General features: G+C 38.6%; 1 protein-coding gene across 1 annotated transcript in view; it reads left to right on the top strand.

Moving 5' to 3' along the window:
- The first annotated feature begins 297 nt into the window (after positions 1–297).
- The window catches only part of LOC126752687 (cell adhesion molecule Dscam2-like), a 292,000-nt gene continuing 264,685 nt past the window's right edge, over positions 298–27,612 (top strand). The window contains exons 1-4 of the mRNA XM_050463656.1: positions 298–449; positions 19,244–19,392; positions 23,047–23,208; positions 24,368–24,517. Coding sequence (XP_050319613.1) covers positions 448–449; positions 19,244–19,392; positions 23,047–23,208; positions 24,368–24,517 — 463 coding nt within the window. The 5' untranslated portion in view covers positions 298–447. The remainder of the gene's footprint in view (positions 450–19,243; positions 19,393–23,046; positions 23,209–24,367; positions 24,518–27,612) is intronic.

Genomic DNA, 27,612 nt, shown 5'->3' with positions numbered 1-27,612 from the left:
TTGTATAAATAAGCTAGAGACGTGTACATAATCACTCACGAAGCATCCTTGTCGCTCAATACTGTTCTCCGCATTGCGCTCTCTCTCAACATTTTACTCGGTCTCAATTTACTATCAGCTGTCTCTGAGTATCTTTTGCGTGTTTTCGTTATCCTTCTCCTCAAGCTATTCCAGTAGAAATTCACCATTGTCCCTCTTGAAGAGTACCTTTTTGTTGATGTTGTTTATGCATCACATGGATTTAGCTTGGTACCAACTCTCGATGCAGTGGTCTAGTTCAGTCATCGTCGTGCTGTCAACACAACTGGTACATTCAATGAAAGGAATTATAACGGAAACAACAACACCTGCAACTTTGGCGACAGCGTACACTTTTTGGAAGTTTTTGGGTTGAGTGGTGACAGTTATCAAAAAATAATTACAAAAAGTACCGTTAGTGAAAGTGTAATGTTAGTATATAAATTTATAGAAATTATACTAAAATGTGCAATTGTTACTACTACAATTAAAGCTGGAAATTTTTTTTGAAAAATATAAAACAAAATAACAACAAAAATTTCATAAATAAAATTTTTGTCTCTCTTGACTGTAAGTCAATTTGTTGTCAGCCATCTCACCGGTGAGCTAAAAAGTTGCTAATTGCTTCTAATGAAATTTCAGCAACAACAAAAAATTCATCAAAAATACAACAAATATAACAAAAGCAAGTACACACACGCGCATTTAATATGTTTGTAAAATCGCAGCCGGTGAATCACAAGCTGTCGCCTCCGATAATTTGCAGTTAACTAAGTGCTCTCGAAATCACGTTCTTAAGTAACGGCTTCCAATGCAGTGTTTGCGTAGAGTAACTATTGCACGGAAACGGAGGTAAAACGTTTTTGAAACTTCCGACGACATGTATATAAAAAAGAAAATAGCAAAACAGGCCAAAAGTAAACTGTTAATAGTACATAGGTACAATACTTGTGCTTGTGTATTTGTGAATTTATATGCTCAAAGTTAATTGGCGGCAAATGTTGATGTTGACGTTGACATATGGCAGTCATAACACGGTCAGTCGGTCGGTGTTACGCATAATTAATGATAAAAACAAATATGGCAAACAAGCCAACACATATACATACATACTTATATATAAATAGAGAAACTAAAAGCGTGTGCGCTCCCACTTGTGTACATATAATATTATTATTGTCTGCCGGTAGCCGCAGGGCGTTCGACGTCACGTGACTGGTACGAAAGTAAAGCAACAGTGCCTTTGAGTCTGCGTTTACTGCTGAGCGTGCAAATATATTATTAATTATTATCATGCTGTGAGCACTGACATACACAAGTGTGTATGTATGCCTGCTTTAGGCATTGTTGTAATTCAATTGGTATTTGTTTTGCAGTTTTAATTGCGAATACTTAACGCTTGAGTGATTGTTTTAAACCGATTCACATAATGACCTTGTATATACATACAATAAATTAAGCAATAGTGAAAATTTGTCAATTAACATGTCATGGGAGAAATGTGAAATTTATGTTATAAATTGTTGACACACAATGCAAATGTGGAGCAATTAAGTCGAATTGGCATATGTTTTTAAACATCAATTACAAGAACTGGAAAAAGTGTAATGGCATAGTGTGCTACATAGTAGGTAATTTAACTAAAATAAAAAACGATAATAACTAAAATATTAGAAATAAATTTAAAATCAAATTAAATGAGTTAAAAGTAAACTCAAATACATCGGAATATAACGGAATAAAATGAAATAAAACTTAATGTGTGTTTGTTCATTCGTTTCAAATGCGCGTTGAAATCTGATTTGCTTGAATATAAAAGTTTAATTAAAGTGAAAAAAATGTTGTCGGGCTGCTGTCACATTTTCTTATTTAATAAATAGGGAACAAAAATATATTAACCATCATTTTCTTGGTTTTAAAAATATTCTTCACTAGGATCTACATATACTATGATTAAGGTATCTCCAAAATATGAGTTCTTAAGGGTTTCCTCGGGTTAAAAAATTTTTTCTCATATAAAAAATGAAATATTTCATTAGAATTTTTATTGTTACTAACATACACACATTACACATTAGCTCCATCAACTACTTAAAACTGCGGTTAGAAGTCAGTGAGCACTACGAGACAAAATTATGTACAAATTTTTAGTACCAATATACCCGAAGAGTAGATTAGTAAACTACTGTGGGCAAAAAGGAGAAATACTTTGTAGTTTAAATTTCGCACGAAAACCCATTGCACAAACAATTTTTTTTTAGGTTGGCTTGACTATCAGTGATATCTGTGCCAAATATCATAAGAGTTCGTGCCACCTAGCGAAACGATTAATGCTGTGTTTTACCTTGGTGTTATGAAGCGTCTTTTGTCACGTATACGTCGTGCTCGACCACAATACCGTGAGGCAGGGTCCTGGCGCCTGTTGCACGATAATACACCGTGTCATCGGTCGACGCTTGTCACTGATTTTTGGACAAAAAACTCCATGTTAACCATTAATCACTCACCCTACTCACCTGATCTGGCACCCTGTGATTTTTACCTATTTGGAAAACTTCATTTGCCCATGAAAAGACACTGGTTTCAGGACATTTCAGCTATCCAAAAGGCGACGACCGATATTCTCAAGAGCTTCTCAATGACCTTAAATACTCATTTGAAATGCTAATTGACCGGGCTAAACGCTGTGTCGAAGCACAAGCAAACTACTTTGAATAAAAAAATATAACTTTTGAAAAATATTAATTTTTTGTTGTTTTTTTTAATAGTCCTGTTTCTTTTGCGACAGACCTTATTATTTTATTCTACAAAGAAGTTCCATTTAATTTTGTGCACGGAGTCAAATTTCTGGTGCCGGAGCGTTCAAAACGTTGGAGAAGACTTTTAGTGATAATTGTTTATCGCGAGAAAATGTTTTGGTTGCTACAAATTATACAAAGAGGGTCGAGAACGCCACGACGGACATCGATATCAACTACGATTGGTCCGAAAATGACTTAATTTTTTCGATATATAGTGTCGCGTTAACGTCTGTGAAACAATGCTTTCTTACTACCAAGGTGTCATAAAACAGATTATAACTAGCGATTAGCCTTCTATCTATGCTTACGACCCAGAAACAGAGGATCAGTCGGCCGCATATTATGGCAAAAGTCAGCCGAAACCGAAATGTTTACAGTTTTCTTCGATTATCGAGGTGTGGTGTACTCCGCATCAATTCTGACCGGCCAAACTGTCAACAAAGAATACTATTTAAGTGCTATACGTCGTTTTGTAAATAAAGGTCGGAGTTATGGGTATTTCGTACCACGATAATGCACCGCCACAAACTGCATTGATTCTTCGTGAGTTTTCGCCAAATTTTCACCCTATGTCGTGGCGCTACCACCGTATGTGCCCAATTTAGCTCCGTACGACTCTGGCTATGCAGAAAATAATTGAAAACATTAAACGTGAATAGCTACGCGCATTGAAGGCTATTCCGGAAATTGACTTTAATAACTGTTTCGAGGATTGCAGAAAACGTTAGCACAAGTGTATAGGGACCAAGGGGATTACCATTAGGGTGACAATATAGATTTTGAAGAATAAATTAAGAATTTTAAAATTAATGACAAAGTCTTACCTTTTTTAGCTCATAGTAGTATATGTTTAGATATACCTGTAACATATCAGTGCAAATGCGATCCATGTGATGCACCCAAATAGATACTGGTTATAATTCAAAGTGTCGTGAATGATAACTAGTAATTACGTTTTTTCTATCTGCTAAGTCTCTTACATACATATGTGAATAAAAAATGTTACGTGGTATCCTGGTCACACAAGTATTACTAAAATATTATTTACTGGGCCCAAAAAATAAGGTGACATTGTATTTATTATGAAAATTCTTTATTTATTCTTCCAAATCAATTTCATCTCCTTCAAAGTAATCACCTCCCGATGTAATGGACTTATGCCAACCGATTTTCCAATCTTCGAAACACTGGTTGTAGTCACTTTCCGGGATGGCCTTCAGTTCCGTCTTCGCTGCGGCTTGAATCTCCTCTATCGTATAAAAACGGTGTCCCCGGAGCGGTCTTTTGAGCTTGGTGAACAGCCAGATCAGGTGAATACAGTGGTTGCGGAACGATATGGGTTGAATTTTTGGCGAAATGATCACGAATTACGAGGGCAGTATGGGATGGTGCATTATCGTGGTGTAAAAACCAAGAATTGTCTTTCCACAATTCCGGCCTTTTTAGGCGGATAGCGTTACTCAAATGACGCATAACGTTCAAATAATATTCCTTGTTGACTGTTTGACCGGTTGGAAGGAATTCATAATGCACAACACCACGATAATCGAAGAAAACAGTCAACATGACCTTGATTTTTGAGCGACTTTGGCGCGATTTTTTTGGTCTCGGCTCTCTTATGGCACGATATTCGCTCGATTGATCGGTTGTTTCGGGGTCGTAAGCATAGATCCAAGTCTCATCGCCAATTATAATGCGTTTCATGACACCCTGGTAGTCGGAAAGCATCGTTTCACAAACTTCAACGCGACGCCTTTTTTCCAAAAAATTTAATGTTTTCGGTACCAGTCGAGATTTGACGCGCTTGAGGCCCAAAAGATCCTTCAAAATGGTATTGGCTGAGCCTTTCGATATGCCAACTTCATCAGCAAGGTCTCTAATTGTTAATCGACGGTTTTTCAACACCAAATCTTTGATTTGTTGAACGTGACCTTCGTCGGTTGAGGTTGATGGTCGCCCTGGACGCTCTTCGTCTTCGACACGTTCACGGCCGGCTTGGAACTCACTATACCACTTGTAAACATTTTTTTTAGACATAGCCTAATCACAAAATGCTTTCTGCACCATCTTCAAAAATTGATTCCGTAAACAAAATGTAATGCAAATTCTTTGCTCAACAAATTTCGACATCGCATCACAAAACGACACGTATCTTGAAACAAAAATTTGACATAAATGTGACTGAACCAACATAAAAAAAAATAATTCTCCAAATACTTCGACGCGCGCGGTTTAAATTCAAATGTTACCTTATTTTTTGGGCACAATGTCAAAATGCAGATTTTCTACATAAATTCCACCAAATTCGCATTACAGTGGTAGTCTTATTTTCTGGGCCACATGCAAACGCAGAACTGGATTGTTATATTGGTAATTGAATTGTTGACACCATACTGTTTGAAATATTACACAGGTGATATACGCAAATGGGCTAAGGAGATTTAAGGGAATTTTCCCAGCTGATGAAAATTAAAGTACAGGAAGGCATGCATATTGTTAAGCAAGTTACGGATACAAGACTAGCATGTCCTTTCTTTGTCCTCGCAAGGAAAAATAAACGAAAAATAAGACGATGAGTTTCTCTTATGGTGAAAAGGGGAGTCACATTTTAATATGCAAACAAATCCATGTTCATGTATGCCTATATGCATGTGTATGTACGGACACTACACTTATATGCGTGAAAATGTGTGGATTTCATGTGACTTTGGTGAAAACTGCCTTTGTATGTGCGTTCAGTTCAGTAGCCGTTTACAAGCAAACACGCGCTTAAAAGCAGAAAAGAAAGCATACCTTGCCTTTGCCTACATCGCTGCCTCAAAGCTCTTCAGTTCCATATACGGATATTTGTTCTTAGGAGACCTACTGTGTGCCAGGCTTTGTGGGTAGCGGGGCAGTTAGGCAATTTTAAAGTGTGGCGGGCGAGCCCCAAATGGTAGGATGCCTTTTATGATTTTTTGTTGTAAGGAATGTGTTTTTTACATCGTTGTGTATTTGTGTTCCATTTGCTGAGCTTTGTTGACATTTTTTGTTTTCACACACAATGACCTTCTTTGGCAGGTAATTACAGAGAAGAAGTGAGTAGATTATTGTAGTTGTATGCGTGTTCATAAAAGTGTGTGTGAGCTGCAATAACGATATATGTATGTACTCGCATGCGGTCAATTGGGTTATAAAAAGTATGCCATTTACGGTTTATTTGACACATTAATTTCATGGTTTCTCTCGTTTACCTTTTTACCTGGAAACTCGCTCACACATACTTGGATGCCTGAAACCCTATGGTTCCAGAAACGATTTCGAGCCATCGTTTTTACAAGTTTCTTCGTCAGCTTTTGAGATATTGATACGAAATTTAATACAAAGGTGCATTTTGATATTGTTTTGTTGATCGTTTATCTAAATCGGCCATATCAGTCAACTTTAGCATACATCTCCCTTACAACCTATTATTCAAGAAAATTTCAGATCAATACCTCAAAATATGGGGACTAGTTCGCGTATATAATAAACTAACAAATGGGCCTGTCCATTTCCTTCGGGTTGCAACAAACTTCGTCGGAAAACGTAATAAGAAAAGGGGATCCTCTATTACGGCTTATTTTGCACGAACGAATACGATGAACCAAATTTTCGAGTTCCTTCCATATTGAAATGCAAACATTATTTAATACTATGAAAAAATTAAGAAATAGCCAAGTTCGGGTATAACAGAACATTTCAAACCATTGCAACTTGCAAGGATTAAAGCCAGAGAAGTTATTTCTAGTACATAAGGCTTGTTAGTAAAATGGGGTCTAGGGTAAATTTTCACCCGATTTTGTTCAAGCTAAGCAAAACAACGCACCTTTATTAGAAAAACACGCTCTATCAGATTTATTAAGATAACTCTCACACTAGCCGATATATGCGGCATAAAGTCACCCAGATGGCGGCTAAACGAAAGTATTGACCCGATTCAATCCATTTGTAGCACACAGGAATACTACTATCTTAACTGTATTCTCTCTGTATTTCAAGTATAAATCTGACATATTGACCAATATTTTTGGTATAATGTGGGACAGATATCGAGAGTTGATGAGTTAAGCGAGACGCATTTCTAGACAAAACAAGAGAGAGGCCGTAATGCGTGAGTACGAAGCGCTTGAAAAGCCGGTCGACAGATATAATACTCGAAAATTCTACTAAAAGATGCTGCGACTAACAGAATTTTTAAAGACCGGAGCGTTTGTAAGTCTCAAAGAGGTGAATAACTGTTATAGAGAATGCATCAGCTTCTTTATAAAATATGGTCTAACAAAAGTTCCCAACGATTGGAAATTAAGTTTGCTCTGCCCTATCCACAAAATGGCAAATCCCACAATCTGCGCCAGATATCGAGAGATAAGTCTCCTAAACATCGCGTATGAGGTTCTATCAAGCGTATTGTGTGAAAGCTTACAGCCCACCGTCTACAAACTGATTGGACCTTATCAGTGTGGGTTTAGGCCTGGAAAATCAAGAACAGACTAGATATTCACTCACCAAATATTGGTAAAGACCCGTGAAAAAAGGATCGAGCCACACAACCTCTTCGTCGATTTCAAAGCTGCTTTTGACAGCACGAAAAGTAGCTGCCTTTATACAAGCGAATGCGACTGAGTAAATTGACATTGAGTAACATCAAACGCTCCTCCAGAATCGTTACACATATTTAATGAACACATTGAGATATTTACTATTCTCTCTGCTTTTCCTCGTCTTTATTTGCAGCCTTTACTCGTCCGTTTAACTAATAAATCGTATCTTCCGTAGAACCAACAAAAGCTGTTCATTTGCTACTGAAAAATCAATCGCTTCTTTGTCGCCTCACCTATTTATGTATGTCTTCCGATCCGATGGATCATAAGCGAGCGATTGGGAAAATGAGTAAACGGCGAAAACCTTCATTTAATTATGCAGCGACCATACGTTGGAGTAAAACACCTCGCCAGCTGCCACTTGCCAGCGCAAGAACGACTCGTGTTACTCGTGGTAGCCTTTCTGGTCGTTATCGCTACAATCAGTACAGCTGAGTGGAATAAGAGCAAATACATTTAATTTTGTTTATATGTGCATTTTAAACCACAAGTAAATATGTAAACATATATATATATGGAACATATTGTACACGTGTACGATTGTGAAAAAATAGCAGGAATGCAATTAACATTGAAGTAGATAATTGGAAGTTATGTATTTGTGGTTGCATCAGCACACAAATCGGTATTTAACTTGTGGTATGCAGCTACATGAACAAACATTAGGGTGGTACTCAATCGGGAAAGTTAGTCTATTCAAGTTTTCTATGCAAATGGTTTTCGAAAGTGCTTCGTTTTTATACCGGGATGACCCGATCTGTTCAGGGAATTTTCAAATATAAAACTGTGCCTGTGAAGATCTCTGGTTAAAGTTCGGCTAAAAAGGCTCCTGATTTAGCCAACTCGTCTGCTATTTATTTGCCGAAAATGTTCCTGTGAACCGGAACCTACAGTATGTTATACAAGTCGAGTTGACTTACCAATGAGCTTAAAGTCTTCCTCGCTTTGTTTACAAAGCTGGAGTTGATCTTAGGTGACGACAGTGGTAGAGTGCCGCCTGACTATTATATAAGTATGTGTAAATTGCTGCTTTCTTTATCCTCCCGTTCTTGTTCAGTAGGACTCCATAAGTCTCCGCTATGCCTAATACTTCTGCTTGGGTATCGTTCTTGTTACACCGCAGTCCATTTTTGGCCCGTCGATATAGAGTGAGGTAGTGTCCCCCTCCTCTACTAAACCTCTTCTTTATGCACATCTAGTCACTATTCACTAGTAATTATTAAGATCCTTGGGAGGATATGGTCTAATTTAATTGGGTTCTTATCGTGCTGATTCACAATTTTGCTATGTTCACAACTCTTTCGTTCAATAGAATATCCTTAATTTTTATCCTCCTATGGGCAGTTGGAGTAGGAGCTTATTTAGCGCATAATTCGCACATGATTTAAACGCCCCGCTACCCCCTTCATTGGCAGCGTTTTGAATTCCATTAATGTTTCTGATGTTATATTGTTTATTTAATGGCCCACCAAGTCTTTATAGAGTGCAGCCAGGCCTTTCCACCTAATCCTCGAACGGAGTACTGAATCGAAAAAACTTTTAAAGCCTCTTCTTTATCCTAAAACATCTAAGTCACGCAAAGGAAGTATATCTCGTACTAGTAATTATTGAGATCCTTGGGAGGATATGGTCTAATTCAATTGGGTTCTTATCGTGCTGATTCACAATTTTGCTATGTTCAAGCCATAAATATCCTTAATTTTTATAGAAAAACATGTCTGCAAATGCCTATGGGCGGTTGGAGAAGGAGCTTATTTAGCGCATAATTCTTTGGACATGATTTAAACGCCCCGTGCTACCCCCTTCATTGGCTTTTCGTTTTGAATTCCGATAGTAATGTTTCTGATGTTATATTGTTTTTCTTGATTTTAATGCCGTCCCCATCGACCACTATGGTGTTTGCTGTGCTAATTCTAGATACTTTATTGATAAGAGTGCAGCCAGGCCTTTCTGCGCCTAATCCTTCGAACGGAGTACTGAATCGAAAACTTTTAAAGCTTCATTTTTCTTTCTTTCATCCTAAAAACATGACCTAGCCATCGCAAACGATGTATATCTCATCGTACAGCTCATCGTTCCATCGACTGCGGTATTCATCGTTGCCAATGGGCAAAGGATCTTAAATCTTCCGCAAGACCTTTCTCACCCACACACTCCTAAGACTGACTCATCAGATGATGTCGTTTTCCGTCCATTCCTCGCACCATATAGCAGGATGGATCATATACATTGAATGATGAATGGGACTTGTAGTATTCCTTATCTGTTTGTCTTTGTTCGTCGAAATCCCATGAGAGTGACTTTACTTTTTAACATTTTATGTCACGAAGTTTGTAATACCTACTCAGTCCAAAGTAGCAACTAAATGCAATTGTTCAAATGTGACGTGTCAGCACAAAACATTTTCGTAGAAGAATATTAATTTGAATGAATGCAGCCTATGTTTCGAGACTCAGCTATATTTAAAATATGTTTGTGGATTAAATATCTACAAGCGGCCTCAGCCATTTAAATTCCTTTTTTTCGAATACTAATTGGAGGTGGTTGCTCTGACTAGTTTACCTTTACAGTTCCATGGAATATCTCAGGTTTCTTAAACGAGAAAAAAATCTTTATCTTGATTTGGATAAGTCAGTTTGTGTGACAAATACTTCCTGTAGTGGCCGACATCGTCGGTTTAAACAAATGAGCAGCTTACTGAGAAAAGGATGTATGCAAAATTTCAGAAAGACATCTCAAACACTGAGGCAGATATTGCCAAATCGACTCATTTTGCTATGTTGATCCTTCATGTACAATATATTTTATAGGATCTTCATCACCGCATTTTCTCAGAGTGTTACAAACTTCGAAGTATTCTTAATATACCCAGTCCATGGAATAAATAACTACTGTTATGCCGTCTTTGATTCAATGTTTATTTCGTAGCTAAGTTTAGATAGCTTACATCTGAAATCAAAAGTAAAATATAATATTATATAATATAATATAAATTATAAATCTAATATAATACACATCAAGTTTCCTTTTAAAATACTAGTAGTTTTGGCCAAGCCGTTTGTTTGTGCGATTCATCGGACGGAAAATATAGACTCTATGTTTTGCATATTTGTTAGCCTAATCTCATATCTTCGACAATTTTTCCCTATCTACTTATGGTACTCTTGAATTGTTAAGGAGTGTGCAATGCTGGTCTAATTAGCACGGTTTCGTATAAGAAATTTAAGGACAAGACTTTGCATAGAAACGGTTAAGTACATAGACTATTAAATGTACACTTAAAACATATCGGAACGTAAAAGTTTCTTACAACAGTATTACTACTTCCCCAGTACTAACTACATACATCAGTATCAATCAAGTAAAACCACAAACACATAACTGAATCTATGAGTGCCATCTACACCTAACCTCCCACTTTAGCACATTATTGCTCCCTTGGTATCAGCATAAGTGTAAAAAACTCAAACTCAATGGGCTGTGCAACTTTGCCATTACCGTCAGCGCAGTCACACTCTCCACTCACGCTGTTTCTTGCCTTTTTGTACCTGATTCCCTGACTCAATAGTGTCACCATCAGCAACATCGTCTCCATCAGCAGTATCATCGTTGATGTCAATGTAATATCCAAACCCCTTTGCTTGAAACAAACCGGATAAAAAGAAGGGGACAAAGAAGACTAAAGCTTATTGTTTTTGGTGGAGCGGGAAAACCCAGGAAATCGGCTGAGCAGAGCTTTTACCGTTTTATATGCCTTTGCAATTTCTCAAACACAGTAGTAATTACCTCCTCTTCGTTTCAGTTTAATTTCGCCTCCATCTCTACAAGACCGATAGCAAAGACATATTTGTGCTTTAACTCTTTTGTTTTCCGACTTATGATGGCATGCAGAGAAGGGCAGCGATAAAGTTATATATATTTCCGTTTGACGTTTATTGTTATGCTCATATAACAAATTAGATAGGATAAAATTATTTTATTGATATGTCCCAACCAAAGGGTTTTCTTACAAACTCAAGAGTAAGAATGAGAAACAGTTTTACGACTGGATAGCGTATTTTTTCAAACCTTTTAAATGTTAAAACAATAAGAAAACAAGAAAAAACGTTAACTTCGGCGGCACCGAAGCTAATATACCCTTCACAGGTGCATTTCTTTTAGTAACTATGTGTTCAGTTTGTATGGAAGCTATAAGCTATAGTAATCCGATCTGAACAATTTTTTCGGAGATTACATTGTTGCCTTAGAAAATAATCTATACCAAATTTGGTGAAGATACATTGTCAAATGTGAAAGTTTTCCATACAAGAACTTGATTCCGATCGTTCAGTTTGTATGGTAGCTATATGCTATAGTTAACCGATCTGAACAATTTTTTCGGAGATTACATTGTTGCCTTAGAAAATAATCTATACCAAATTTGGTGAAGATACATTGTCAAATGTGAAAGTTTTCTATACAAGAACTTGATTCCGATCGTTCAGTTTGTAAGGTAGCTATATGCTATAATAATCTGAACAATTTCTTCGAGATTACATTGTTGCCTTAGAAAATAATCTATACCAAATTTGGTGAAGATACATTGTCAAATGTGAAAGTTTTCCATACAAGAACTTGATTCCGATCGTTCAGTTTGTATGGTAGCTATATGCTATAGTTAACCGATCTGACCAATTTCTTCGGAGATTACATTGTTGCCTTAGAAAATAATCTATACCAAATTTCGTGAAGATACATTGTCAAATGTGAAAGTTTTCCATACAAGAACTTGATTCCGATCGTTCAGTTTATATGGCAGCTATATGTTATAGTGGTCCGATATCGGCCGTTCCGACAAATGAGCAGCTTCTTGAAGAGAAAATGACGTTTGCAAAATTTCAAAACGACATCTTAAAAACTGAGAGACTAGTTTTAATATATACAGACAGACGGACCGACAGAGGGACAGACAGACAGACGGACATGGCTAAATCGACTCAGCTCAACATACTGATCATTTATATATATACTTTATAAGGTCTCTGACGCTTTTTTCTGGGTGTTACAAACATCGTGACAAACTTAATATACCCTGTTCAGGGTATAATGATAAGACACGAGCAATGGCAATCTTTAGCAAAGATCGGACTATATGACTACACCTACTTTCCTTGAAAGGAATGGACCTCTGACCTCTTCGGTTTCATTGCATCATTTTCAGATACGACAATTAATAAGATTGTAGCAATAAGTCATATGAATAAAATCTCATACAATCTGTAGATTAGATAGTAAATACTGCTCACAAACACTGAGATTAGCAAAAATAAGTGTCTTCAACCGGAATTGTTTTTCGTGAAATTTATGCGAAATGAATTTCGTAAAGACAATATTACAAATTGTTAGCGAAAATAGTCATATTTGTGCCATAGTCAATGGCGACTATGATCAGTATCAATATAATTTTTCATATTGTGCTTCCACTATTCAAACACCCACAAAAGCTCCTTCGTTGAGTATATCTTATAAAGAGCGGCATGCGAAGGGATTAATAGTAGTCATGGAAAGAAGTTTAATACAGATATGCATGTATGAAGTCCAAATCGTTAGCTGTTGTCTTGAAGTCTGTTTGAACGTTATCTTTGACAGTCTTGCTCTAAACCAATCGGTCGATTGGAACCTTCAAAATAAATTCCTAGCAGGAATTTGAGTATGTTTCAGTCAAAGAAGAAACTTGGATTCGCATTTTCTTTACTTAAATTCACAAAAAAAAAAAAATTAGTGCTAAGACGAAAATCACGATTTGCATTGAAATTCTTTGCCGTTCCCTTCATGTCGAGATCAGGTGATTATACTTGTAAATGCTGTAATAGTATCTAACGCTGAACTTCGCTCGAACTTAGCAACACATATGATACCTCACATGGTTTCTGTTAAACATCCTGCATGTGTTGCAAGTAGCACTGTTGCAGAACGTGGAGGCTTTATTGAGTTTCTTCCCTGCAATTTCCCGTTTGCTCATGCGTCTTTTAGGCCATTAGTTTAAACGGAGATGGAGTTACAAATGTAAGGGTGTAATTACTTGAATGTGTCTGTGACTAGACCTGCAACTTGCACGGGAATTGCAGAAAGATTTGTAAAAGATGCACTTGAACCCATTGCGGTTTATTACATAGCATGTGTCTCCAACAAATGTGGGCGATGAATCTTTATAAGGGGTGGTTTTTCAGACGTGTAGTTTTCAGTTATTTGATACTTTTTTGTAGGTGGTCTTTTTGACAGCTCATTTTGCTCTTGCCATTTAAAAATGCACAGACTTATTCCGGAACAATATTTGGAAATTGTGAACATTTTTTACCAAAATGATATTTCGGTTATCGTACTACGCCCAATATTAAGTCGACATAATTGCCCAGCGGAATCGCTACTATGAATAGCGATCTCTAAAAAAGACAACCTTTAGAAACTTGTTACCACCAACCCCTGCCATCTCACACCATTGCCGCTAACAAACACTTACCTGAGCATTTTTCCAATCCAACAAATAAGTAAGCAAAAAACGACGTTGTGGAGCAAAGACAAACACTTGCTAATTGCGGCAACTGTTTGCTCGTGCTTCTAAAAGGTATTTCAGGAACAAAAACGGCAACGCCAGCGCCTACATATCTGTTAAGATTATAAAGAACTCGGCACAAGTGTTCTGCTGGTAGATTTTCCAAAGAGCCAAGACAAACTGCCTGAAACGTTGTGAACGGCGCTGCGGCTAATACTTGAAACCCAAGCGACAGTTAACCAAAGCATATAAAAGGGGTTTAAGCAAACAGTTGAAAGAAACGAAGAGAGTGAAAAATTGTGTGAATATAAAAAGTATTTGTGAAGGAAAGATAATATCTAGCTGGCTTGGGCATGATTGCAGTCTGGTTTCTAAGCATTTAGCTGCAACGATAATTTCTCTTACACACAAATAAAATATGTGTTAAATTTTCTGTTGGGAGCTCCGCATAAACTATAATTTCAAAATACCAGACTACTGTAGTGTCTTTCAAGCGGAGGCATCGGTCATCAAGGTAGTAGAAGATATCTTGCTCCGAACTGCAGTTTTCTTCAGGGAGGAGGAACTTTGAGCTCGCTGACTGTGTGCTCGAAACTAATCAAAGTCTGCATAACCTTGTTAGCAGTAGCAGTCATGTTTCTAGACTTGCATGCGATGAGCTTCATAGACAGGGCAGCCTTACCCTAATTTCATCCGATTAAATGCGAGATGGTTTTCCAATGTTCTCTTGCATTCTATCAACAAACAGAACATGTGCTACTGCGACATTCTTCCTGCTCAGATTTGCTCTAAGCAAAAGTAATCTCGTCGCAATTGTAGATATTCTGAGTGGATACTGTCAAATAGCTTCACACGCGGTACTTTGAAGTATTTTATTGGATACTCATTACTATAGCTTTCACTTCAGGAAGACGCAGTAGAAACTTAATGCTACTAATTATTGTTAAAATCTTTCAGTACACTTTCGGCGGGAGGCTGGAACTTGCAAGTATACACGGTCTATGAAAAATAAGAGATAAGATAAAGAAGCTTTGTCGTTGCAACTGTGTTGAAATACCGCTAATAGGTAATGTTAAATGAATAGCTTTGAAAGCGCATATAAAATAATTGTTATAGTAAATGAAACCGTCCTGCTCATTCATTAACTGGAAAGTTTAAATCCAAACCTTGAAACTACATTTGATGATTGAACACTGAGTAATAATTCTTTAGAAAAAATTTACGAAAGCCGCAGGCCGGAATCGGGTTCACGAGGCAACTAGATTTTAGTGTTATAAGCTGTTGAATATAAGATATGTATGTTGTTTTACTATACAAGGTGCTTTCCAAAGAAAACAGGTCTTTTTGAATCAAGCGCCCCCTGGTCGCGCCATCTTTATGTCGACTGATGCGTTTAAATCTGATATCTTTGTCGATTGTCCAGTGAAAATTTCATGACATTTCATTTATTGGAAGTGAAGTTATTGCGTTTTAAGTGTCGGTATGTTTGTGTTATCGGTGCGAAAATGAGCTTCGAACAAAGACCAAACATTAAATTTTGTTTTAAAATTTGGTAAAACTTTTACCGAAACGTTTCAATTGATGAAACAAGTTTATGGCGATGATTGCCTATCCCGTAGCAGAGTGCAAGAGTGGTTTCAAGTTCGTGAGGACACAAATGACGATCAACATGTGGGCCAAGCAAAATCCGTGATCACCGGAAATTCCATCGAAACTGTGCGCGAATTCATCAAAAATCAGCCGAAATCATCATTGACATTCATGGAAGTGGAATTGAACATCTCCGAAACATCGACATATCGCATTTTGACCGAACATTTGGGCTTACTAAAGGTGTGAGCACGGCTTGTTCTTCCTGAAAAAATGCATTTGCTCATGAAAAGAAAGCGTTATGCAGACGTAGAGCCTATTCAAAAGGCATACTGGCGGCCATACCGGCCAACGAACCAAAACACTCGTTCGACATGCTTTTGGACCATGCAAAAAGCTGTGTTGAAGCAGAAGGAGACTACTTTGAATAAAATGGATTGATTTCGAAGATAAAACCATTTGTTCTTTTTGTTTTTAAAGTCCTGTTTACTTTGGAGCGTACCTTGTTTAGTATACTTCTTCTCCTTTATTGGTGTAGTAACCGCTTATGTGGTTACAGCCGAGTTAAGAGCAGGGCGCCAGTGGTTTCTTCTTTTCACAATGTGGCGCCAATTGGAAATTCGAAGCGAGGCCAGGTGCTTTTCCACCTGGTTTCCAACGGAGTGAAGGTTTTCCTTTTCCTCTGCTTCCCCCAGCGGTTACTGCGTCGACACCTTTCAGAGCTGAAGAGTTTTCGTCCATTCCGACATACCTTCTTTATTTATTTTGCTACTCGAATTATTTTCTCCAGCAGTAGGTTGAAGAAGTCGCACGATAGGGAGTCGCCTTGTCTGAAACCTCGTTTGGTATCGAACGGCTCGGAGAGGTCCTTCCCGATCCTGACGGAGCATTTAGTGTTGCTCAACGTCAGTTTACACAGTCGTATTAGTTTTGCGGGGATACCTAATTCAGACATCGCGGCATAGAGGCAGCTTTTCGTGCTGTCGAAAGCAGCTTTGAAATCGACGAAGAGATGTGCGTCGATTCTCCTTTCACGGTCTTTTCCAAGATTTGGCGCATGGTGAATATCTGGTCGGTTGTTGATTTGCCAGGTCTAAAGCCACACTGGTAAGGTCCAATCAGTTTGTTGACGGTGGGCTTTAATCTTTCACACAATACGCTCGATAGAACCTTATATGCGATGTTAAGGAGACTTATCTCACGGTAGTTGGCGCAGATTGTGGGGTCTCTTGTTTTGTGGATTGGGCAAAGCACACTTAAATTCCAATCGTTGGGCATGCTTTCGTCCGACCATATTCTACAAATAAGTTGATGCACCGTATTTGAATAGCTTGGCCGCCAATCCATCGACCCCGCCGCTTTTTTGTTCTTCAGACGGGTAATTTCTATTTGAGCTTCCTCATGGTCCACCATTGCAACTTTTGCTGCATCGTCATCGATTGCGGAATCGAGTTCGCCTTCTCCTGGTGTTATGCTTTCACTGTCATTCAGCAGGCTGGAGGAGTGTTCCCTCCATAATTTTAGTATGCTCAGGGCATCGGTTACTAAATCACCACTGAGGGTTCTACAAGAGTATGCTCCTATCGCCCAGCTTGTAAAGCTCTTCGTACTCACGCATTTCGGTCTCTATCTTTTTTTATCTGCAAAGGCGTCTCGCTTTCCTCTTCGGTATCTATCCCATCACGCACGTATTGTGGTCGATTGTAATGTTTCGAGGTAGGCAGTCTGTATAGTATACAGGTGTCTGGTATTTTGACTTTCCACGTATTGCTATTTTCAAGAATTTTTTTAGACGGAAGATCCATGAATCGTTTAGTGTGATTAGGTTTGGCAAACTTTTAAAAAATATACTATTTGTAAAATGCTTAGTCAGAAAATAATAATAGCTTTAGTTATTTTACATTCTTTTCTATGGATCTTGGTCAAATGCCTATGCAGACGATGTACTACTCATGGTCAAAGGAAAGATAACGTAACTAATTTGAGGACCGAAAGTGTCCTCGCTATTAACCAACAACGATACTAACCTTGATCTCACGAACCGAGTCACTTTGTGATATGACTATTTTGGGTGTCAGGCCACAGCACACCCGCTATCGTTAAATGGGAATGGGAATGGTTGGGGGCTCTCCTCTTCTCGTGTGTACGACTGTACGATCTGCACAAGCTCTACGCAGCGAGGTGAAAACATCTCAACATTTCCTTCTTGAATGTACCGCGTGTGCGTGATCAAGGGCATAACCACTTAGAAGCTCACACAGTCAGATATCCCAGAGATCTAACGTGAATACAATTTAAACGCCTAAGCAAATGTTTTATTGTTCTCAAGGCGCTTTGCTGGCTTATAACAACGGAGGTCTGTTTTTATAGCTTCACAAACTACTTGATATAGTAGTGTAAGTACGATCTCTGCATCAATCATTGAACCTAACCTAACTTTAGTTATGAACGTATATATTGTATTTATCCCAAGCATTGTTGCGAAATAATGCAAATATATAACAAAAGCAACAACTGTTACAGTCATCAAAACAACCTTAAAAACCTTGCAAACAATATCGGTAGAAATGCACTTAAATATAATTTTCGTTTACAAATATTTAATTGTTGTTAACTTAAAGTCTGTGCACCCTTTAATGCAAAAAAATGGTGACGAATTTTGACAACTTATAACTAAACAGTGTGGTAGTCTCTGGCGCAAGCTCTAACCCTCAGCCGGATACATGAGCCGCAGCCCGAACAATGCATGGTATTTACTGTACACGTACAAAAAGCGACATAACTGCAACCAACAAAAAAATTCAAATACAAAGTAGTAGAAACAAAATAACAATAATAGCAACAATAACTTACGGTCGGCATGAAGGAAGCGCCTGGAGTTGAGGCGCGCGACCAGAGTCAGTTTCGAACAAATTCAATCAATAACCACTTGAACCAAACTTCCGCATAGGCGGCTCGCCTGAGTTACAAGTATTTCGAAATAGCACCGAAGGTACGGACTGTTGATTGGCGAGTGGAATCGAGCGAGTGTCGTTAAATATAACAGTGAGGCAGGCTGGCGCAGTCGACAAGAAGACAAATATTGCGAAGAAGGGTGTTGGTGGTCAGGAAGATAACGGGCAGTCAGACAATGTAGCAGCTTCGCATTTTATTTCGCACAAAAGCTATTCTAGGAACGTCGAGCACAATGCCACAACAAGCAACGAGCGAAGTCAAGTCTTCACTGTTACTGTTTTTTTCTACTGGAGTAGGTATAACAATGTGGCATTTGCAATGCGTCCACCACTGATGGGTCTTGGGTGTCAGTGGCTGTGCTGTAGTCCTTAAAACTACCTCCTATAAAAGGGCATGTGTGTGTATAATTCTCTTTGTTCTCTTACTGGGACCCATCTCACACCTTTGATGCATTTCCGAATATCTGTACTTTCGGTGGCAATAGCAGGTTATTTATCGCAAATTTTTACAGGTCAATTAAAAAAATTGTTGTTGGTATCTCTGAAGTATCGTAACAACGCGCTCTTCACCGCTTGCAAAAGAAACACGTTATTACACGTCCACTTCTCAATTTTAGGATTAAAAGCTTTGCATTATTATCAATTTCCATTACACTTAATTGCTGTTTCACTATTTTTGCATTTCTCTCTCTACTCACTGCTAATACATTTACCTCTCTCTTGCAGGTCCGTCATATGCTTGCCAACGGTTCACTCTATTTCCCTCCTTTCGAAGCGGAAGAGTTCCGTCAAGATGTCCACTGGTCCGTGTGTCATTGTGCGGCTAGCAATGCTGTGGGTACAATTGTTTCTCGTGATGTTTTTGATTGAAGCAGGTAAGTACGGCGATAAGTTGGAATTAGAAATGTGACGGGGATAGCGAAATCTTATTTAAAATCAGCTGGGTATATATAAGTCGAACAAACTTAATCGGGACCTTTTATATAATTATATATGCATAAAACTCTAAAACCAATTTGCTGAATTTATCGGGATAATAACAATTCCACGACGATTACAAAGTTCTCCGTTTAAAAAAAACGGGTCTCATATCCTGGAACTTCCATTAAAAAGTTCACTATGTTAGGTACGTTTTAAGTAGCGAAATCTTATTTAAAATCAGCTGGGTATATATAAGTCGAACAAACTTAATCGGGATCTTTTATATAATTATATATGCATAAAACTCTAAAATAATCTTCTGTATATTGGATTACCTTGAACCGCCAATTTTCTAAAATAATCTCCCTTGAACCATAATATACCCAATATAGCAAACATGTAAACATGTATATAAATGATCAGGGGGACGAAACGAGTTAAAATACTGCTGACTGTTTGTCCCTTTGTAAGGATATCAAGCAAGCTAGGGTAAAAATTCAGATATTTTAATGAAACTTTGTAAACTTCTTTCTTGGCCCCATAAGATTTATGATATCGTAGATGGAAAAAACCGGACCATTACCACTAAACGCCTTTAATCTAAAATTTATAAAGTGTCATTACTAAGCGGTAAATTAAGGTACAGAGCTCGAATTAGCGCAACGATTCTCAATAAGGAGTACCACCTGCGTTTTGAATATCTTTAAAAAGTAGTCGTGGCCCCACTCCTATAAAATTTAATTTACTTATCTTCAAAATCAATAAAGCTCTATAACACAAATTTGCACAGGACAAACCCTGTCAAACCCCTTTTACGAAAGTGTGAAAATAAGTGAAATTCTATGTTTAAATTCAGTAAATGCGTGAGATTTATTAAATTGTATTATCGAGATGGTACAGAAAGACGTTTTAGGAGACGGTATAAACTTTGATCGATGAGCGTGGCCCGCCCAAATTTTGGTGAAAAGCCAATTCTCGGGACCTACTCGACCGATATCAATCTAATTCGTCGCGTAATATACTCCGGATAATCTTATGCCACAGTGCAAAATAGGAGAGTACAACCACGCCTACTTCCCATATAACCAAATTTTAAATTTCCTTTACCTAGTTCGTTCACATTCGGTATACAAATAAAGCGCCAGTCAATATATCTAGAACTTTGCACGAATAGTGCATTTGAAGTGTGCCACCTCATGAATAAGAATTGTCCAAATGAAACCAGAAATACTTCCAAGACCCCTAGGTTTGTCCAGAAAGTAAGCGTTTTCTTCCGAAAGTACTTCGACTGATTTTCTTCGCACCAGCTGGGTTCGGTGAGGGCGTTCGTAGCTCAGAGCGTCCGCGCTCCGCGGAGTCAGGACAAACATTTTCGCGCAATGTGTTTCTGTGAGTGGTGCAAGCGGAAAATGCAGCGTTTGTTTTTTGCAGAGGTATGCGATTAAATTCTTTGCAAAAATCGGTAGGACTGCGACAGAGACGTATCATATGATCTAACAGGCTTATCCAGATGTCTTTAGTAAGAAGTGTTGTGTTTCGGTGTCACCAAGCCTTTTTGGAGGGCCGGGAAGTGGTCGCTGATGAAGACCGTACGACTTCGACAAATACGGACAATGTGGCTCGTGTGCGCAAAGTTCTGAACTCAGACCGTCGACTAAGTATTCGTTTAATTACCAAGATTTTAAATGTATCAAAATCTGTGTAATCGACTTAGTTCTATTACTTTCCGGACAAACCCTATGCCAATATTTGATTTTTATGGAAAATATCGGTCAAAGTATGTTATTTGAACTGAAATTTGCAGAGAAACCTTTCCTCATAATCTCAAAAATTGGTTTAATCCGGTAAGTACTTCTATTAGGCTCCACTTACCCAACATAACGATTTTCGAACTTGCGCGTGACTTTACACCGCATTTATCGGCCGATATAACATAAAAGTTATCTCAATGAATATGAGATAACGTGTTGTAATCATAACAGCGTTTGTAATATCGGCATTTTTGGTGATGGTCTGAGATACCTTGATAAAACCCTGGGAGCATTTTGTTAGTCTGTGACATATTAACTGTATGTAGTATTGTCAAAAATAGAAAAAATCGAGTTAATACTATATATATACTATAAATGATCAGTATGTTGAGCTGAGTTGATTTAGCCATGTCCGTCTGTCTGTCTGTCTGTCCGTCTGTATATACATATATGAATTAGTCCCTCAGTTTTTAAGATATCGTTTTGGAAACGTCATTTATCAGTAGCTGCTCATTTGTAATATTTAAACTGTTAAGGTTGGGTAAAACTGCTGTATGATATTTTAATGAAATTGATTGGAGAAGATTTCTTAAAAATTATCGGGCTTTGATTGATGCAAGCAGCAAGAGTATAAAATATTCAGTTACACCCAGACATAGTCCTTCATTACTTGAATTTACTATGTTGATTTACACGCGCCTGAAGTACAATCATTTGTTTAGCTGCCAATGGCAATAACTTAAGACTTGTTTTTATGAGCTTGGCGATTTTGCTTTGATAAAAAAATAGATTAAGGAATTTTTTAGCGAATTAGTAGCCAAAAACAATAATGTTTACAATGGCACAGCCTCCATAATCGACAGATATACCTTCGTGTGATTTATTCCATAAATAAAAGGACCCTAAAAGGATGTCGTTTTACAAAATAGATAAAATCGGTGAAGCTGAAGCAAAAAGCTATCCCAAAAATCGTGTTTTAGAATTATTTCGACAATTGGAAGAAACGCTGAAATAAGTGCATAATATCAAATGGGGAATGTTGTGAAGGCGACAACATTAATGTGGACGAATGACTAAATATTAAAAAAACCGCTATTTTTAACACTCTTTGTACATCTGTATATTAATTCATAATTTTTGCGATCTGTAAAAGACTTTTCATGCCGCTATATTTTTTTACTAAAAAATGTTTTCGATTTGCCTCTCCTCGCTATACTTTTTCTTATCAAAAGATTAACATAAGAGAAGGTGATCTAATAAAATATCATGACTATTCTATCTCTATTCGAAGAGTCTGTACTTTTTAGTTCAGCTGATTATTCTCTTCAACGTTTGGCGAATTAAGAGCTGAAGATTAACCTATGTCTACTATTAAGACCGAGTTAAAATTAAATTTTAAAATTTTCGTACCGCAGAAAATTCGCTACTGTGATAGATGTTCGCTATTCGACTGCAAATTTGAATTGTTTTTATTTAAACGTATTATGTAAATAAGCTTGAAGAAAGTAGTGGGTAAAAATCCGGGTGAGGTCCGGTGGACTCGACTGTCATGAGAAGGGTGCACATATTACTCTTCATTTTAAATTGATTCCAAACCATTTGCATAAAACATTTTTGTAATTATTAGTAAACTTGTCAGCACTTTGTAAATACTTATTTTGTTTTTCGATTTCGCCATTAACAGGCTTTTAGAAATAATTAATGTGGCCCGAATCAGTTAGCAAATACATGCACACAAATGGATGTTTCAGTACGTTTTTCAGTAATGTGTTAATAGATTGTCTCATGTCTTGTTGTTGTAATTTGAGTAATTAATGCATTTGCAATGTTTTTCTTTTATTTCCCTTTTATTTGCAGTTGTAAATCAACGTTACGAACCGGAAGTGCAAAATCCAGGAGGTTTTATTGGTAGCAATGTGTTAATTAAATGTAATATACCGTCGTTTGTTAAGGAGTATGTAACGGTGACATCATGGCTGCAGGAACCGAATTTCAATATATATCCATCGCTAGAAGGAGGTGAGTAGAAATTATATGTTTAACTAATTAAAAGTACAGTGGAGTCACGATAAAAGCGTCATACTTATTTAAAGAAAATGTTAATTAATTGCGGTCCGTGACGGATTCCAAATTCCGTACTAATAAAAAGAATCGTAAGGTTTATAAGTATTTTGAATTTTCTCCGTTCGAGTGTTAAAGAACCAAATAGATTTAAATATTGGTATTGGTAAATAGTGGGATCCAACCCCAGCGCATTAAAGGAACCTAACGGAGATTACGTGTGCCTTTGCGGATACATCAATTCGATGAGTTTGCTCTTTTTGGGCATTCGAGAAAAATATTTTGGCTTTTGCGTGGGCCATGATAGACTTTAGTGGACAGTTTACATAGCAGTAGGTAGTTAAACAATTTTTTTAGGGAAATTGGTAACCTGTTAGTGAAAATATGCTCTGTTCATCTACGTATTTTTTTAATTATCTTATGGAAATTAATTTATCGGTAACAAACATAGGTCAATGACCTCAAGGTCGCAAAAATTCTAAAATTCCAACAACTTTCGAAAATCCATAAAAAAGGAGTCAAACAACTGTCAAAGTTTAGTCTACGCAACTATTTGCGTTTTATTAGTCTAAATAACTTATGTGGATTTAGTGAATCAAAAAGGATAAGTAAAAAATGAATTACGTCATCCATCACCAAAGCAAAACGAGCCAGTAGCAGTTAACAGCCGGTTTCCTCCTCCGCGCTACACTTTCAGACTTCCGTCTGCAGCGCTACGAGTTTTGAGAGTTCGGAGTTTGATTGTGGAACACTCCCACCGACCAAGAGCTTTCTCGGCCATCGGCCATCCTCCATCGAATATCCTCTTTGCACATATCCTTGTTGAAAACTCTATTATTATTTTTTGCCACAACCGACCAAAGCTATTTAAATACCGGGCTACATGTGTGTGACTTGAGTCATTAGGAATAAATATGCGGTGAGCGTATGCAATTGTAGTTAAGTATCTAGTGGAAAAAAGTTAGACAACGAATCAACAAATGAAAGCAGGATTAAAATAAAACAAATGAATACATTATTGCACACCATATTTCCGCTATACCACAACCTTTTTGCCTATTTCGTTTTATCGCTTTTTTGTACACATATTCTCACATTCCTTGCTCTGTATTTTTAGATGGGAAAAATCATATGCTACCGACCGGCAAACTTCTGGTGTACAACATCACTCGCACCGATGCCCACAAAGTTTATTGCTGCCGCACCTATCGCACGCTGACGCAGAACTCCGTTGTGAGCAGCAATATTGGCAAAATTCAATTGACTGGTAAGTTAACTACAGCAACAACAAATAGTGAGTATGTAGCATAGAAAACGCCAAACACGCTTGACCTGACTTCACGGCATTTAGTTTGTGGATAGCCAAGCATGTTCCTTTTAGTTGCGTGTTTTTCGTATTAAGTGTTTGAGACAAAAACCGCGTAACTCAAGAACAGAAATATAAATTTTTTGTCATATTAAATCAAGCTAACTTATTGCATTTCGTGAATTTAGTGCACAAAATTTTGAATTTAGCTAAGAAATAAGTCGAAATTCTGCAATTTCTCTCCAATAAACATTTGGTTTTATCAGCGCTTGAAGTATTATTGGAGGATGGAGTCGTGTGTAGAAGTTCACGCAAGTGAGGAAAGTTCTCTGATCGCCATTCACTTGGGAGTGGCCAGAAACGATTCTTTTACATATGGCTCAAGCAACTCACAACTTTCGGTCTTTGACAAAGTATCCTCTGGGTAGCCTAAGAACATCCGTTCGAAGGCGAGCTAATGTGAGAAGGCGAAACATCCCCTGCATAGGGTTGTGCGCTGGGTTTGGGACCCGCCACGTAAAAAACACCCCCATTGAAAAGCAACAACTAGCCTCGGATGGGAGACCCCCCTTTTGATGACAACCATGGCAAACGAAATAAGGACTACAAATTGAGGGCATGCACCTGGAATGTCCGGTCCCTTAATTGAGAAGCTGCCGCTGCCCAGCTGGTTGAAGTCCTCGTGAAAATAAAGGCTGGCATCATCGCCGTCCAAGAAATGCGATGGACGGGACAAGGACAGAGACGAGTAGGTCCTTGTGGCATTTACTACAGTGGCCATATAAAGGAGCGCAAGTTTTGTGTGGTATTCATGGTGGGAAAGAGACTCCGTCGCTGAGTACTATCATTCACTCCGGTGAATGAACGTCTAGCCACAATCCGCATCAAAACGAGGTTCTTCAACATATCGCTGATTTGCGCCCACGCCCCGACGGAAGAGAAGGACGATGTGACCAAAGATGTCTTTTATGAGTGCTTGGAGCGCACTTATGAGCGCTGCCCCCGCCACGATGTCAAAATCATGCTTGGCGACTTTAATGCCAGGGTGGGTAAAGAAGGTATCTTTGGCACTACGGTCGGTAAATTCAGCCTCCACGACGAAACATCTCCAAATGGGTTGAGGCTGATTGACTTCGCCGGGGCCCGAAATATGGTTATCTGTGGTACTAGATTCCAGCACAAGAAGATCAAGCTACCTGGCTGTCTCCGGATCGAAAGCCACCAACCAGATCGATCATGTTGTGATAGACGGAAGACACGTCTCCAGTGTTCTAGACGTGCGTGCGCTCCGAGGTCCTAACATCGACTCGGATCACTATCTTGTTGCAGCTAAGATTCGCACCCGCCTCTGTGCAGCAAAAAACGCACGTCAACAAACACAAGGAAGGTTCGACGTCGAGAAGCTGCAATCACAACAGACAGCCGAACGATTTTCTACTCGGCACTCCTGCTCTCTGAGAGCACTCGTCAACAACTCGGTATAAGGGAACTGTGGGACGGCATTTCAAACTCTTTACGTACAGCTGCAACCGAAACCATTGGTTTTCGGAAAGTGTAAAAGAATAGCTGGTACGACGAGGAGTGCAGCGGAGAGAAAACATGCTGCCTACCGCGCAAAGTTACGATCGACCACTACACGTGCGGGATGGGATAGATACCGAGAGTTGAAGAGGGACGCGAGACGCATCTGCAGACAGAAGAAGAAAGAGGCCGAAATGCGTGAGTACGAAGAGCTTGATAAGCTGGCCGACAGGGGTAATTCTCGAAAATTCTACAAAAAAATGCGGCGGCTTATAGAAAGTTTCAAGACCGGAGCTTACTCTTGTAGAACCCCGGAAGGTGATCAAGTAACCGATGCCCAGAGCATACTTAAATTATGGAGGGAACACTTCTCCAGCCTGTTGAATGGCAGTGAACGCACAATACCAGGAGAAGGAGAACCCGATTCCCCAATCGATGACGAAGAAGCAGACGTTCCCTTACCCGACCATGAAGAAGTTCGAATAGCAATCACCCGTCTGAAGAACAACAAAGCGTCGGAGCATGCATCAGCTTCTTTGTAAAATATGGTCGGACGAAAGCATGCCCAACGATTGGAATTTAAGTGTGCTATGCCCCATCCATAAAAAAGGAGACCCCACAATCTGTGCCAACTACCGTGGGATTAGTCTCCTCAACATCGCATATAAGGTTCTATCGAGCGTATTGTGTGAAAGATTAAAGCCCAACGTCAACAAACTGATTGGACCTTATCAGTGTGGCTTCAGACCTGGCAAATCAACAACCGACCAGATATTCACCATGCGCCAAATCTTGGAAAAGACCCGTGAAACACATCATCTCTTCGTCGATTTCAAAGCTGCTTTCGACAGCACGAAATGGAGCTGCCTTTATGCCGCGATGTCTGAATTAGGTATCCCCGCAAAACTAATACGGCTGTGTAAACTGACGTTGAGTAACATCAAAAGCTCCGTCAGGATCGGGAAGGACCTCTCCGAGTCGTTCGATACCAAACGAGGTTTCGGACAAGGCGGTTCCCTATCGTGTGACTTTTTCAACCTGCTTCTGGAGAAAATAGTTCGAGCTGCAGAACTTAGTAGAGAAGGTATCTTTTATAAGAGTGTACAGCTGCTGGCGTATGCTGATGATATTGATATTATCGGCCTTAACACCTGCGCCGTTAGTTCTGCTTTCTCCAGACTAGACAAGGAAGCAAAACAAATGGGTCTGGCAGTGAACGAGGGCAAGACGAAATATCTCCTGTCATCAAACAAACAGTCGTCGCACTCGCGACTTGGCTCTCACGTCACTGTTGACAGTCATAACTTTGAAGTGGTAGATAATTTCGTCTATCTTGGAACCAGCGTAAACACCACCAACAATGTCAGCCTGGAAATCCAACGCAGCATTGCTCTTGCCAACAGGTGCTACTTCGGACTGAGTAGGCAATTGAAAAGTAAAGTCTTCTCTCGACGAACAAAAGCTAAACTCTATAAGTCACTCATAACTCCCGTCCTGCTATATGGTGCAGAGGCTTGACGATGACAGCGACCGAT

Source organism: Bactrocera neohumeralis, chromosome 3, assembly GCF_024586455.1.
Source record: "Bactrocera neohumeralis isolate Rockhampton chromosome 3, APGP_CSIRO_Bneo_wtdbg2-racon-allhic-juicebox.fasta_v2, whole genome shotgun sequence".
Lineage (NCBI taxonomy): Eukaryota > Metazoa > Arthropoda > Insecta > Diptera > Tephritidae > Bactrocera > Bactrocera neohumeralis.
The sequence above is the reverse complement of the archived record's forward strand: the minus strand, read 5'-3'. Positions and strand labels throughout refer to the sequence as shown.